The 16,542-nt window shown below is 39.3% G+C and overlaps 1 protein-coding gene across 3 annotated transcripts in view; it reads left to right on the top strand.

Annotated features, from left to right (window-relative positions):
- GAN (gigaxonin) overlaps window positions 1-10,439 on the top strand; it is a 42,837-nt gene extending 32,398 nt beyond the window's left edge. For all 3 annotated transcript variants that reach the window (XM_039503860.1, XM_039503862.1, XM_039503861.1), the window contains exons 10-11: window positions 3,168-3,277; window positions 5,493-10,439. In XM_039503860.1, coding sequence (XP_039359794.1) covers window positions 3,168-3,277; window positions 5,493-5,674 — 292 coding nt within the window. In that variant the 3' untranslated portion in view covers window positions 5,675-10,439. The remainder of the gene's footprint in view (window positions 1-3,167; window positions 3,278-5,492) is intronic.
- Window positions 10,440-16,542: the final 6,103 nt, after the last annotated feature.

Consider the following 16,542-nt stretch of genomic DNA (forward strand, 5'->3'; position numbering starts at 1 on the left):
CACTTCTGCCTATTCAGCATACCTTTCTGTATTGGTGTACTTCCTATGGTTGCCAACTTTGGTTGGACGAATTCCTGGAGATTTCATCACAACATAATCTTTAATTCCTGGAGACTCCAGGCCAATCCTGGAAGGTTGACAACCGTAGTACTTCCTCCTACTCAAAGTAGTCTTATTTTTTATTGTCAATCAAATTAAATTTTCCCACCTCATTTGCCTTTTATTCAAATTCAGGTTTTTTTTTGTCAGTTTATCTATATCTAATCCAGAAGTAGATTCTCAGATGTAGTGAAAATATTGGTATGTCCATTCCTTGCAGTAGGTGGAAGCAAAAATGAAATCTTAGAATCTGCTTCCCTGACTCTCCTTTAGTGAGGGAGGTGGAAGAGAACCAGTGAAGCTGCCCTCCTAAAGTGTCTGCTCTGTACGGGGGTAGCTGATGGTAGAAGGTTGCTCTTCTGCCCCATATCTCTTCAGCTGCAGCCATAAATAGGGTGACCAGACAGCAAATGTGAAAAATCGGGATATGCGGGGGGGGGGGGGGAATAGGCGCTTATATAAGAAAAAGACCCCAAAATCAGGACTGTCCCTATAAAATTTGGACATCTGGTCACCCTAGCCATAAATGACAGCTATAATGAGATCTGGTGCTTTCTGCAGAATTTCCTTCATTCATTCAAAGAGATGTAAAACTGCCAAAAACACTAGGGGGTTGTTTCGATACAGCTCCCACAGGGGTACAGAAGGGAAGCAGTGTGTTTGCAGCAGAGGGTGTTTGTCTGTCTGTAAAACTCTCTTCTTCTGATTCACGAGTTTGTATCCTGCAGGACACTGTGAACACAACTATTCTGGTAGGCCTCACAGTTGAGCTTTTCTAGAGTTCTGTGGGAGGAGAAGTTGTTTCACTGTGAATGTTGTCCTTGGGCTCCTGAAGAACTGGCTGTGGTTTTCTCCCTATACACGAGTTACATTGTGTATGTGGTTTGTTTTTGTTAAATAATGCGAGATTCCCAGATGTTGTACCAGTTGGTGCTATATAAATGATTAAAGTGCCACCATTTTAAAGTAACACTGCAGTGGTGAATTAGACCTAAAAGTCCTTTTTCCAGGTTATAGTGATTCACTGTGAGTTTCCATGGAAACTAGAGTGAGTAGCCACAAGCAGAGTAATTGGAGCTTTTGTAAATTTCAGCGGACCTTGAAACCTATACCTGTAGACTTTGAGACCCAGTAGGCTGGTAAAGTCTGCGTCAAGTGAACTTGGAGGATGGAGAGAATCAGGCAGAGCAGATATTTGTATCCACCTTTCATAAAAGTTGTGTGAGGGGGGGCTAAGGGGTGGGAACAAACTAAAAAACCCTTCCTCTCTCTATACCATACTACCACAGCTGAGATCCGTGGAAGCACTGGAGCTGGAGCTTCCCCTGGTCCATAGGAGGGAGGTGTTGGCAGGCTGTTCTGTGTAAGGGCGGGCCCAGTGCATTTAGAATTTACTTATTCATCCATGTTAACTTTCAAGGCACAATCGAAAGCTCATCATCTTAAGACAGCACTTGAGGAAGGCTGATGTGGCAGGAAGCGTGAATGCAAGCTGGAGGGAAGAAGTCCTATCACTGACATTAGTGTCAACTCTAGTTGGACATGCTGGTGGGGTTTTTTTATGCACTAAGTCTCCTGACTCTTACCCCTGTACCTGAGCACAAGACTATCCTTTCTCCTTGTTTTAAACGAAGTATGATGCTATTTGCCTGTTTTAAAGATATAAATCTGAATGTACTGAATCGTGAGACGGGAGTGAGCTTCTGTCATATGATACAGAAAGCTCAGCGCAAAGTAGAAATGTAGGCATCTAATTCTTAGTTTTAATCAGCCCTTACAAATAGTTCTGTTTCTTTCTAAAGTAACGTATTTGTTTATCAACCTCCCCTCAAATTGACTGAGTTGAATCAAGAAAGAATCACTTTTGAGTAACGAATGGGGATGGTACAGGAATACAAAAGAGTCAGCAACATCTGTGGGGATATTTTTCCTTAAATCTCCAGGCATTTTATCTAAAATCTTCAGGACTCCTGTAGATTTTTTTTTTTCCCCCTCAAATGTTCTTGTCCTTGCCTATATTGTCTTTTATGGCCCTTATAAGGTTACTTTTAAGTAGTCTTGATGCTGCTGCACTGAACTGTAAATAAAAGTACATCAGCATCTGTAGAAATGTGGCAGGAATCTGTAGAGGTTTACTTCAGAACCATGGAAGAGACAATTAAATTGGCAGCTCTGTACTTCAGGTATTTTTACAAGCAGACAACTGTATAAACCAGTCTTGTCAGCATATTTGTGATGAATACACATTAGTTTTCTGGCTCGCAAGGGTATTTGTAGGAACAATTGGTCTTCAGTCAGTAAGAAAGTCAGACTGACATAGCGTTGAAGATGGGGGATCCCTTTAATGAGAAAACAGCTGTGATTCCTAGTATTTCAATGGGGGTGGAAACCAAATAGAGCATGATATAAAATTGGAAAAACTGTCTTCCTGTCCGAAAAGGCTAGACATTTCATTCACTTACCAAAAATCCTCTAGCAGTCACAGAGTATCTACTGTCCTGTTCCTGGTTGAAAAATAAAACTCATCAACTGCTGCACACTTCTTAAGTAGTAATTTACTTCTGACGATGACTGAGGAGGACTACAAGGTTGGCATGAGAATTTTATGGGGGGAGATATGGGGAGTGTCTGGTAACAAAAACATAGTATAAGAGCTTGCTATTTCCTGTACTGTGTCCTAAAATAAGCACAGATGTAAAAGCAAGTATTAGACTGAGATTTTTCAAAGCTTGCTAAAGTCTTGTCTACCCAGGGAAATTGACCGGCATAGCTGTTGTGGAATAAGCTATTTCAGAATAGCTCCCCCATGTGGAATTCTGGAATAACGTCCACACAGGGAGCTGTTGTGGAATAACTGAATAGCTTATTCCACAATATTTTTGCTGATAGACAAGGACTAAGGAACTTGGATGCCCAATTTCCAATGGTAGCCTCTTTCTAAAATGTTAGTTTGCATGATTTTGCTTAAGTTTATAATGGGTAAAACTGTTTGTCAAAAAGCTTCTGAGTTTTTAGCTCACAGATCTTGTCAATAATTCATATACAAAATTTTTGCCTTTTTCTTACAGGTGGATTTATCTAAATGATCAGAACTTATGCATCCCAGCCAGTTCTTCCTTTGTGTATGGAGCTGTACCTATTGGGGCCAGTATTTATGTCATTGGAGATCTTGATACAGGTTAGAATCAGAACTAGTAACTTCAGGTTGCTTGTTTTCTTCTAATTTTCTTAAGTTTTAAAATTATTTAAATTGACATCTTAGAATAAAAGAGTAAGACTTCATATTTTGGTCCAGGTTTCAAGATTGAGTCATATTGTGCTCGGGGGGAGGGGGTGGTGTTATATTAAATTGACAGATAACTAACACCAGAATTTAGCCTTTTGACTGGAAATCCTACTTGTATATTTCTGAGCACCGACATGATCATGGGTGGCTCTAGGGATTTTGCCGCCCCAAGCACGGCAGGCATGCTGCCTCCAGCGGTTTCCTGCAGAGGGTCCGCTGGTCCCACGGCTTCGGCGGATCTCCCGCAGGCACGCCTGCAGGAGGTCCACCGAAGCCGCGGGACCAGCGTACCCTCCGCAGGCACGCCTGCGGGAGGTCCACCGAAGCCGCGGGACCAGCGCACCCTCCGCAGGCAAGCCGCAGAAGGCAGCCTGCCTGCCGCCCTTGCGGCGCCGGCAGAGCACCCCCCGCGGCTTGCCGCCCCAAGCACGCGCTTGGCGTGCTGGGGCCTGGAGCTGCCCCTGAACATGATCTAAAATCCCTCCGAAGTTTTAAGAATTCTTTTAGGATATTTTGGTTGATTACTGCTGCTAAGGTTAGGAAAATAGACCAAGGCTAATAGCAAGTTCTTGGATTTGTGTGTGTACAACATAGAAGCAACCTCATTAACTGTTCCTCAAAATCATTGTCATTGGTACGTCAGCAACTTTGTGCATCTGACTAGCCTACAAATTGAGTAACAATAACAACTTGTAGTAGGATTATGCTATGGAGATTTCTGCAACGATGTCCTTGCCTCTTTGCACTAGTTAATGTTGCTAAGAGAATATATACCAAGGACAATCACCACACATTTGAAAGAGAGGGGAATAATGACGTTATGTAGGAAACTTTTTAGAAACTAGTGTTACAAGTTTAACTAAACACTAGTTTATCTCTTCAAAATGTAATATTTTACTGTATGAATGAAAAAAAATCCTGACTCTTGATATGTAACTGTGTAGATTATAGCTTTAAAGCAAAATGGCAATGCTAAAGAAGAGGAAGAATGAGGAAAAAGCAGAGAACCATGTTCTACAAGTAACTTTTCTAAAAACTATAAACATTTATAGAAGTAGCTTTTTATTTCTCAAGAAATTCATAAGAGACAGATGAACACATTGAATATAATAAAAATCTGGGAGGTAATAGTTTGTAAACTTGGCAGTTAGTGTTTGTACTTTCTTAGTACTGTTATAAATCTGTCTGCATAAATGATCAAAAGCTTAGTTTTTCACATAGGGCTCTTTTTTCCTAAGTATTTTATAAATGTGCAGTTTACATCTGACGCACGGAGCTGGCATAGTTGCCAAGTAAATACTAAGAACTCTCTATAGTAGTTTAAAGGAAGAAGAGCAGATACCCATGGCACTTCCGGTAATGATTAGAGTGGGATACTGGTCTCTGAAACATTAGAGAATTAGTTCAGTACATCCTGTATAGGATATTGATTTGTACATCCAAATAACTTCTCTTTAGCTTCTGAAGTATGTGGACCTATTCCTTACTTGCGGTGAATGTCTCATTTTGTTTTCCACGTGTTTTTTTCAAAGGCCTGTATTATAATTATTTGCTTTGGAACGTGCCCAAAATGATGATCTGTCACAACAGAAACTAGGCTTCATATGAACACAACATCCATATTTTAATCATAATGGCTAAACCTCTTTTTCCTGGATGTTCTCTTTCACATGGAATGCTCCATCTTCTAGCAAAGAACCCATCCCACTGGTGTTTTGAAATCCTCAAACATTGTAGCTTCTAAAATTGGCATTGCCTGTACCAAATGTTTGAAACTAATTACTCTTGATGTCACCTACCTCTTACTGGCTCTTGAAAGATTTTTAACTTACTTTCATGGCTACCTATGTGTAACTGAACTTTCAGAAAATAAGGTAAAATGGGTCCCAAATTTGTTGCTGCTTTTTCCTTAGTTTTGTTCTTTTAAATACAGGTTTTTCTCAGCTTTACTTTCTTTTGAAAACTGTTCTGCCAAATATTCAGAAATTGATCAGAACAGTTTTTGTTTTCCATTTGGTCTGGAAATATATTGACATCATTAGACTTAAATTGCTTGATACTGTGTAACTGAGTGTGCAATGAATTTGTTTTTTTTACTTAACTTTAGGTACCAATTATGACTACGTTAGAGAGTTTAAAAGGAGCACAGGAACTTGGCACCATACTAAACCATTATTTCCATCCGACCTTCGCCGCACTGGCTGCGCAGCCTTGCGGATTGCAAACTGCAAGCTTTTCCGACTGCAGCTTCAGCAAGGATTGTTCCGTATTCGTGTTCCTTCCCCATGAGTAATCCTCTAAAAATGGAGGAGATGGGAAGAACCTGACACAGTCCACCATAACATAGCTTTATATAAGGAAAAACAAAGCTATTGCAACTGAAACTTACATTATATGCTGTGCTTTGGTATGGTATCTGTTTTTGTTTGTTTTAAAATGCTTAAAAACTCGAGTCTCAGCTCTTGTTTGGGGGATAAATAGCTGTATATTAAACAAAAAAAATACCATGACAAAGGGAACACCTTCAGTTCTAACTATCTAAAAAATTAAACTACACTAATGAAGGAGTTCCTTGTGTCTGAAGCAGGAAGGAATGGGTAATATAACAAATTGTATTGAAAAGTAAAAAAAAATTAAGGTGCATTTCCCCTGAGGGGAATTGATAAGAGTTAGCATGCTATCTTCAACTGGATAGCTTTAGTACATAGATAGGCTGTATGAAAACCAGCCTCTCTGGTATACTGCAAGACTGTTCTTCATCTGAATCAGCTGGAGGGAGATATTGGTTATTGCACCTTTATTTCTAGCCCTTTCTCACTAGTCAAGGTCTGTGCCTACAAGGGTGGAGGTGTACATATGTTTTTCATTCATTTCCGAGGTTTTCATTCCTAAGGATCTTTTAAATATATTTAAAATTGAACTAAGAGTTACACTATATTATAGACGTGTAAATTGTTTTTCTACACTGTGTCATTCAAATGGTCTGAAGATTCCATGTATTGGTGGGCCAGCATGCATTCTTTGTGTGGATTTTGGAAGCTGCAATTACTGAAATAGATGGAAGGACTGAGGCGTGAAATATGTCACACCTTTACTGTGGCTGGTAAAGGAATGCAGCACATGCGTTGCTTTTCAGAGAGAAATAGGACTCCTTTTCCCTTCAGATGACTTAAAAATCACTGCAAGTTTGCCGTGCTGAGGACGTGTATTTGTGCAAAAGGGGAAAAGGAAAGGTGGGGCATTAAAAAGGATATATATGTATTGTGGAAAACTTGATTTCAGGTTCCTGTTTTAAAGGAAATTGTACAGGTAACTTATATTGGGATCAGAAGCTGGTTTACTGATGATCTCTGTGCTAAGGTACAGAGTCTTGATTACTGCTGTTTGGCTTTGAAAGCTTGTTTTAGAATGCAGTTGTAGTGAAGAATTTGTTTTATGGCTTTTTCCTTTTAAGTCTTGTTAACACTGCGAGTAATTTTTAATTGAGTTATGTTAGTAGGAAAGATCTGCTGGTAGAACACACTTTACCTCATTACTTAATTTCATTTTTGTTACTTGTGATGGGTGACACACAACACTAGGGGGGAAAAAAAAAAAAAAAAAAAAGAAATGGAGCTGGAAACTTATCCTTATCTCCACCCTAAAAAGACTCTTCTAATACTTTGTAGTGTTGCTGGTACTGTTACAAGACACTATTCTTTCCACTCTGAAACTTTGAAGGACCTCAACCAAAAATCAGTGGGCCAGGTTTTGCCCTCCGTTATACACGTATAAATCCAGATTAACTCCTTTGATCCATTCTAAGTAATCTTCTCAAATAAAGACCACAACTAGAACAAAATAGCTATGGTTCAACTATCTAAATTTTCCTTGATGAAACATTCCAAGATTTACTAATTTTCATCATTCTGTAATGGTAACAGAATAATCCAGTTAAATCAATAACTGCAGGTAGAATCTAGTCCCTTGATTTTTGTAATGCTGAAGTGCTGCAGAATCTGAACTGTATACAGTAACCTATTTTTAATCAGTATGTTTTTAATAGTTTTTTACACATTGTAGTAGAAATTTACTTGACTTAGTATTTGTCTTTAGATTTGTTATATTATGCTTTATTACAAAAATGTAAGCTGCTGTTTTCATCTTTAGATTTTGTGTTGAAAAAGTTTTGTAAAGATTCCCATTTTTTATAAATTAAAGGCTTAAGGTAAAATGTTCAAAATCACATAAGTTCTGTTTTCAAAAGTAATTTATTCATTTAGGAGCCTAAGGCCCTGGTCTTCATTTAAAATTAGATCAACCCAGCTACATTGCATAGTGGTGCTGTGAAAAATTGTGTGCACAGTACAACGTAGTTAGGTTGACCTAACCCCAGGTGTAGAAGCAGCTAGGTCAACAGAAGAGCTTTGTGGTGACTGCCTAGTGCCTCTCAAAGAGGTAGATTAACTATATTCACTGAAAAACCCCTTCTATTGATATGGGAAGCATCCACACTTCAGCGGCCAGAGCTATACCACTATAGCGGCTGTGTGTAGACATGCTCTAAGTCTAAAGAGCCTAAGTACCCAAGTCACTTTGAAAATGAATTTTGGCTCCTAAGTAATGTAGATGCTTTTGAAAACTTTATCTAATATCTTGCAAGAAGTACCTCCTGAGAACTGAAGTTAGAGCTACTGGCATTCATCGCCCAGCAAGACTGGGTAGTAAATGCACAAAATAAATTTAAATAAATCCCAAATTCTGTGTGCTCTGGCCATGTTTTATGGCAAAAGTTAATAAGTAAAATGTTAGTTTACATTTAATGAGGTAAAGTAGGATTAACATTAGGGTTATTTTTGCATTTTCTAAAAAAGGAAAATAAATAAAATAATCGTCTTGTGTAGCTAAAATACTCTGTTGGATTTGACAGAGGAGTATAAGCCACTTATTCTGAAACACCTACACACGTTTAACTTTAAGCATGTGAATAGTTCTATGAGCTACTGCAGGATTGGGGCCTAAATTCTTTGAACCAATAATTGTACATTTAAGTGTACAGCTAACTAACTTACTGTGTACACAGTGCATGCGTTAAGGAAAATATCTATCATGCATGCTTAGTATGCAGTTTTTAAATGGTTGTGTCTTGAATCAAATATTTTTTGTAAAATTAAAGGCCTTCGTGAGAATTGTTTTGGGTCAAGTTTCAAACTTCAGCCATTTTTGTTTTAGCCCAATCTTTTTTTTTTTTTTTTTTTTTTTTAAATGGGAATAGTGGTGGTTTGTGTTTCTTTCCCTTAGGTTGAACTTGACAATAAATAAATAGAGGATTTTGTTCACTTTACCCAAAAAAAAATTTGCCTTAAGGTGGAGCCCCAGAATTGAGATCTTCAGAATAAAATATGAATGTTTTGGCAAGTTATTAAAATAAATCAATAAAAATAAAAAGGGGTTAATGGTTCTGCAACCTTAATCATAGTGGCACTGTCATATTCCTGGTTTAAGAATGTAAGCCTGTGGCTTCTTTGCTAGAGGGGTAGAGGAAAAGTTCAAAACCAGAAATAACTAGTACAGTGCGTGGTTTCTGATAAAGTTTTGCTGTGAGGACTCTGGCAAAGGTTAAAGAAAGATCCACCTGGCACCATTTCCTCCCCAGCCAACCAGCGTGGCATCAGTGTAGTAACCAGTCTCTGGTCTTTTAAGCCTGGGAACCCAAGTCTGTTTCTACACATTGTATAATCACATGGGAAATTTGTGCTGCTGAACATCCAATGCTAGATTGGATTTCAAATTCACAACCTCTTTGCTTGTTTACCCTTTATACAGCTCTAGTTAAGAGTCCTCTGCTTAACTATAGCAAAACAGGTCATTTCTCCTTTTAATATTTTACCAGCAACAGCACATGATTTATCCTGACAATGCCGTGTCAACTTGTCCTCAGTCAAGAGACTTGCAGTAGCCCTGAAGCTCTCTTTAAAACTAACAAGAAAAGATGAAGAATCTGGAAGTTAATCCCAATTTTTAAAATCTTATTTATTAATCACTGCAGACACACTTGGTTCTGTGTGCCTGTGGAATCATAATACTCAAAAGCACGTTCAGACACTGTCTTATGAGTCGGAGTTATCACTGAAAATATAAAAGGTGGACATTCATCAAAGCTACTGCAGTCCTTAACTTTACCTTTATGCATTGGGTTCCCCTTCCAAAAAATCCCAAGCAGTTTAGTTTCCATTAGAGATGTTAGTAATATTTCAAAGGAGTTAAGTGGTAGTACTTTTTTTATTTTATTTTATTTTTTTTAATATTTCTTGTGCTTGCATGTCTTGGTAATTGCACAATGGTACAAAAGTGAATTTTTATGTTTTAAGTGCAGTTTCTCTATTCAGTAGTTCCATAAATATACAGTCTATACAGAATGATTGATTGTTTTTGGTATTATGTGTTTGCCATACACGGTGTAGTATGCAATAACAAAAGGAAAGCTGTTATAAGTGCCAAACTTTTGGTTTTCTCTCTATATACAGGTAATACACTATTCTTCTGTTACAGGGATGTTTAAAATTCACTGTGTTTTTAAAAAAAAAAAGTGATTTTTTTTTGTAAATTAATGCTACTTTTAAACACTGTAAATCTCTTTATTATTTTAAATACTGTTCTGCAGGTTTGTGTTACTCTACATTGCTGCCTTGAAACATCACTCCATGTGATGCATATGGTCACTCTGCTCTTTATTAGGGCACTAGTTACATGCATGTAAATAAAAAATGGCAGCTGACAATAATAATATTTGGATAAAGTGCAATTCATTTTAACTAATCTCGCCTGCAGAAGGAAGGTTGCGTCTCAGGTTAAGTCACAGCAAATGTGAGTATTAACAGGGACACAGATGTACTCATAGGCTACAGTTCCTTCTATTGTAACCAATGTGTATTCTTGTGCCACTCTCAATGACACTTTTCAAGGAGTTTTGTGTTGTTGCATTTAATTTAGGATAAGGATATTGACATATTAAGCATTCTGTCTGGGTTTCTCTTAAGTTTATTTTGTTCCTGAGCTGCGTGTATAAATTCTGTCTCCAGGGTTCATTAGATATAAATTTATTTTCACTTAGAATGTACTGATTCTCAGTTAATTTGCAGGATTTTGGTGCTGTTGATGTTATGGTGATGTTGAACTGGTGGCAAGTGTTCAGCTCTAGACAGACATTAGTACTGTAACTGCTTTAATGTTTGCAATCCTCTTGCTTATTAGTGTGATTAAAAGCTTTCTTTACCAGGTAGGGTCCATGTTTCAGTTGCATGCTACTGTACATCATAAAGGAAAATATACATATATTTTGAGGCACAGTGTTTACTTTCGTACGCCTTACATCTAGGGTTGCCAATTTTGGTAGGATATATTCCTGGAGGTTTCATCACATGACATAATCTTTAATTAAAGATTAATCTTTAATTCCTGGAGACTCCTGGACAATCCTGGAGGGTTGGCAACCATACTTACATCACTCATCCAATAAGATTTGGGGCCTGATTTTATGAAGTGCTGATTGCATTCAGTGTCCATTGACTTGATAGCACTTGGCTCCCTGTTGGATTTAGTTCAGAGGGAATAAATAAATAAATAAATAGGCTTTACTTCAGAATGCATAAGCAGGTGTTCTAAGGTCTGTTGGTAGGTTGGGCCTTCTGAATACACAGCTTACCTACAAAACCTCAATAGGGTGCAATGTTAAATTTTATCACTCGAGGAAGAACCTCTTGTTTACAGACAGTACTTACTAAATGCTGTAATAACATGGCCGCCCTACTGAGTTTGGCAAAATGGCAGATGACATTTCTGTAACTTAATAGTTGGACTAGTTACCAGTTTTTAAATAAAATGTAGATTAATATATGCTTTAAGACTAGTGAACACCTTTCCAAGTGCCTAATTAAACAGACACAAAGCTTTCTCTGTTAGGTGAAATAGGGACTATGGTAATAAATGCATTAAATCATAAGGCATTACCAACAGGTGAGGTACTTTACATTTATTTCAGTGATTTGAATCCCTTAAATTTTCTTGGCAACCCTAAAATAGGTAGCTTGTATGCTACTTATAAAAATTAAATTACCATAAATGTTTAAAGCTAAGGGGGAAATTTATCCAATAATAATTGGAGGTCACCTGAAAGACCATGTTGTAATGCCTTAAAACTAAACTGGAAGGCTGGAACTTTTCAACATAATAGCTTATATCTTGTTGCATGGTGTCTTTTCTTTTTTTATTATTCAATTCCAAGCAGGATGAGCATGTGAATACCATATACATCTGTCACAGAGTTGCTCAGACTGTAAATGAATTATGCCATCAGCTAGATATGGCCTTCTCGTTTAAAAATGAAATGAGACCGTATTGAGACCTTTTTGGGAGAGGGATGCTTTCTTATTACTATCTCTAGAAGAAACTCTTACTTAAAGTGTTACTTCAGTGATAAGTTATGAAAATGTAAATATGTTTTTTTTTTTAAATTATACATAGTAAGTACTTCTAAATCTGATTTTCCTTCCCTCTCCATATCAATGCTAATATTAATGTATTTTTTGAAGCTGTATTTAATTTAAATCCAGTTTGGGGGCCTGATTTTTCAACCAGGTCCCAGCTCTGTCTCTGTTTTTATTGATGTAATCTTGTGCGTGCATGTGAACACCTGCATTTAATTAATGGCAGGCTAAAAACCATTTTTGTGCACAAAATTGCACCTTTAAAATCAAAGACCATTGCTGAAAATCTGGGTCTTAATGTGCAATAGGTAATAGGCTACAACATATTTATCATTGGCTGTTCCTGAGTTTCTCTCTCTTTGTGAATTCATGTGTTTGAGAGCTCCAGCTAGGCAGCGTCTGTTTGTTTGATTAATTTATTCATGGAGCACAATAGGAAAACGTAGATTCTAGCTTAAAGGTAAGAACTAAGCTGTGTCACTTATTGCTTGTATTAATTGTTTAAGTTTAAAAAAATGTAGCACTATAGCAGAAAAATTAATTTCAGCCTTTCGTTATTAGAATAAGAGCTGGTAAACTCTAAATGCTTTGCAGACAAATAAGACTTTGTTCCCCAAAACTTGGAACAAGAAATTTACTAGCTTCCCTGAAGCTTGTATATTGACTAAGAGCCAGCAGGGGGGCACAGAAGGATGTCTGGTACAGTAATCAAGTTGTACTAAAGTATTATTCATTAAAGCACTTGTTAAGGTTTCAGATCATTTTCAATAGAAATCAAGAGATGCAGTCACATGAACAAATGCTTTCAGAATTAGTGTTAAACTTTTTTGTTGGTGGCTGTTACACACACACACACACACACACACACACACACACACACACACACACAATAATTTGTGGATGATCTGCTGAAATACAATTCATCCTTATTTTGGTGCAAAAAAAGGCTAATGTTCAGACCCATTTGAATTTAATTTTTTCCGTGAGGTTCCAAAACCTTGTAGTTTTTTCTCATCATACTTGGAAGTTTTTTGTTTTTTTTAACACTAGAGAAATATGTTTCTCATCGAGACTGTATATAGTATTATGCAGAGTAATGCAATATTGTATTGATGCTTAAGTGCATTTGATTCAGATCTTACATAGTACTAATAGTGCGCTTTTAAAATATAGCATTAATATTAAACATGAGAGTGAGGAGGGAAATATCAAGCTCCAAGAGTCGGGGACACGCGCTTATAGTCTTGTGGCAGGCCAGAGCAAAGGGCCCATAAATTCTCACAAAAGTGCTGCCTCCTTTGCAGCTCCTGGCATTGAAACAAACCATGGCTAGAATGATCCAGTGCTCCAGTAATCCTCAGTGGCCAGAATGGTCTCTAGGGGCCTGACCTGGTAGAAAACTGGCTGCAACTGGCTTCTTTTCTGACCCTCTCCTCAACTGCACCCATCAGATATTCAGCACAGCTAGTAATTTGGGCCTAGAGCTCACTTTGCGGTGTTAATGACCAATTGTTTAATCAAGGGGCAGAGGATTTGCAGACCTCTGTTGGAAGTCCAGAGGGGCAGCTTTCAAAACCTTATGGAATCAGAGGGTCACAGGTCTCTGGCCATTCTTGTGGAGGGTCTGCTATTTAACTACTTCCTACCCTCTCCATTTTTCTCTTTGCTAGCACCATGGCTCTATTACCACTCCAGCCCAGTGCTAATTCCTAAATTTGAATGGAACTGCATGGAATATGCCACAAACAACTCTACTTTTCTATACACTGGCATTTTGCCACTGGCGTTGTACTCTCTTCTATGCTATGCATTGCATTAAGATGAATAATTCAGTTGTGCATTTTCAGTTAAGACTTGCTTTCCATCAAACATATATGCAGGGGCGGCTCTACCTTTTTGGCCGCCCCAAGCAGTCATGCGCGGGAGGCGCCCCGGAGCCGCGGGAGCAGCGGACCTCCCGCGGGCATGACTGCAGAGGGACCGCTGGTCCCGCGTGGCTCGGCTGGACCTCCCGCGGCTGCGGACGGTTCGCAGGTCCGGCGGCTCCGCTTGAGCTGCCGCAGTCATGCCTGCGGGAGGTCCAGCCGAGCCGCGGGACGAGCGCCCCCTCCGCAGTCATGCCTGCGGCAGGTCCAGTCGTCCCGGGGCTCCGGTGGACCTCCCGCAGGCATGACTGCGGCAGGTCCGCCGGCCCAGCCTGCCGCCCCCCCCGGCTGCAGGGGACGGGCCGCTCCTCGGCTCGCAGCGGCAGGATGAGCTGGGGCCCCAGCCTTTTGCCGCCCCCTAGATTTTGCCGCCCTAGGCACCAGCTTGTTTTGCTGGTGCCTAGAGCCGCCCCTGCATATATGGGTTATAGTTCATCTGAATACCTATGATTGGTCTATGGATAGAACATGTGTAGCACGCTTCCACGTATCTGTTTTATTTGTAGCAGGAAGTATTTGTCTTTTTAATAATTTGTCCTTTGATTTTTTTTATTTTTTTTTAATTGGGAATAAACCCTTATACCCAGCTACCTCAGTGGTTTATTTTATTTTATTTTTTGCACTTTGCCAAATTGTGGAATTTTTTTTAGATTGCATTCTATCCTTTAACAAAAGGCTAGACGCAAATGGGAAGCAGGGTGGAATATTGCCATTGTTCAAGGATAGTTTACCCTAGTTTCCTTTAACAACGTCTGTCTTCACTAGCAGGCATAAGGGTTCTCCTGCAGCTGCTGCAAGACAATTACTTGAAAGTAACTAAACTTTTGTAGTTGTAAATGTAAGAAGCAGTCAAAGGCATATGTTCTTATGGCTTTAAATAGGAAAGTACTTCAAAATCTTTGCACTTGTAAGTGAACTAGACCAGTTAGGCAAGCTTCTCTCTAGTCCTACTGTATATTCTGCTCTACGTGTGGACTTGATTACATCTCCTTTGAAGTAAATGGAAAAACTCCTATTGACTTCATTGATGTTGGATCAGGCCCTTTTTGTTTGGAATTCCCAACCTGCCCATCTAGGAAGAGCAGAATATCTAAGTTGATTTCCATCTTCCAGATTTGAGAGCATGATTTTGCCACCTACTTTGGAACCTTCAGGTATCCAGCTTCTGTTCAGTTTGAATAAAAAGGGACCAATTCATTCTTTGTCTTTCCTAAAGGTGCTGTTTTGACACACTTCTGATTTCTTAAACACTGTGTTTGACTTGTTAAAATGCCACTAGTAAATCGATAACTGTTGGTGCTTTTTTCTTGAATATTCAGTGCTTATATGCAATTATCTTTAATTTTGTACAGCTCCTTAACTTGTAAGGGCCTTAAAGATACAAATGCAAATTTTAAGAAATAGCCTTCAGACCTTTTTTTGTAAAATCAAAATATGAAACATTTCACAAAGGAAGCTTCCCTCAAAATATTCATCTTAAATTGTTCAGATAAATTTAACTCAGTTAAACTAAAATTGTAATGACTGTGCATGTTCCTGCAAATGGTACATCTGCTTTGCACTTGGGAGGTGTATCCTGCATCCTGCCTGTGGGGAGCATTCCCATCCACGTGGCTCCCTGACTTTTCAGGGTGCTGGGCCAGTCCCGGGTACTGGGCACAACTTAGCCTCAGGGCTGATCAAAGTTGCATCTGATGCAGTGGCCTACAAAGGGCCACTATATCAGCTAGGGACCACTGCACCCCAGTGGAGCTCTGGATATGACCTCCCTCCACCCCCACATATTTTCCCCTCAGCCTTGCCACTTATGTGGTGTGGTGCCAGCTTGAAGTGGTATAGCTTTGTTTGCTTTGCACTCCCAGAGGAGCACAAAACAGACTTAGTTGGTCTGATGAGCAAGTCCCTTAAATGCTGGCTAAGGGATAAAAAGCTATTTTTTAATCCTGTTTTCTTTTAATCAAGATCATCAGCTCAGTTTGGGGAATTGGTAACTGACAATTATAAAAGGTTTTTGATGTCATGGAGAACATAGAAGCTCTTGCTCCTGCTCCAGTTGGGGGAGGGGGAAGAATCATGGGATTATAGCCATTTATGAGCCCATGTCACTTCTCCAAACATAAAATGAGGTCAGCTGATCCCATGGCAAGCATTACAAACTTATTGAGAATCCTCCATGCTGGGAGCCCCTAAGTGAAGGGGGGATGGGCAATTATATACATTGTTCACTTGCCCCTTGGGGAATTCACCAATAAGTAATGGAACTTAAAAGCATCCCTATTCTTCACCTTAGAAGCTTCCCCCTTTTTTAAGGAAAGCTGAAGGAGGGGGCACCAGAGCCAAACCTGCTGACAGGATACATCTGTGCTACAACTGTTAGGTGAGATTCCCAGCTTAGGTGGACATACACAAGCTAGCTCTGCTCAAGGTGGCATGCTATAAAGAGCAGTGTGGCCATGGTGGCTCTGGTTAGCTGCCCCTGTACATACCCAGGATCTCAGACAGGGCTGTGTATATCTGCCCAAACTGAGAATTACGTTTCCCTGCTGCAGTGTGGACGTGGCCTCTGCATGGAAGGCCATGGCCTCCTGCAGCTCTCTGAATGTTGGTAAGAATGAGTCCACATCATTTCCTACATAGCAGGGCAAGAAAAAAATGGGATATACAAGCCCTGGGATATGAGCTGTAGGTGGCATTACATGTTATTACATCATGTTTGAAGTTTGATGTGATTTTACTTTGCTGTGTTACTGGCAGGACTTTAGGAAAC

Source organism: Mauremys reevesii, linkage group 16 (genome assembly GCF_016161935.1).
Source record: "Mauremys reevesii isolate NIE-2019 linkage group 16, ASM1616193v1, whole genome shotgun sequence".
NCBI lineage: Eukaryota > Metazoa > Chordata > Testudines > Geoemydidae > Mauremys > Mauremys reevesii.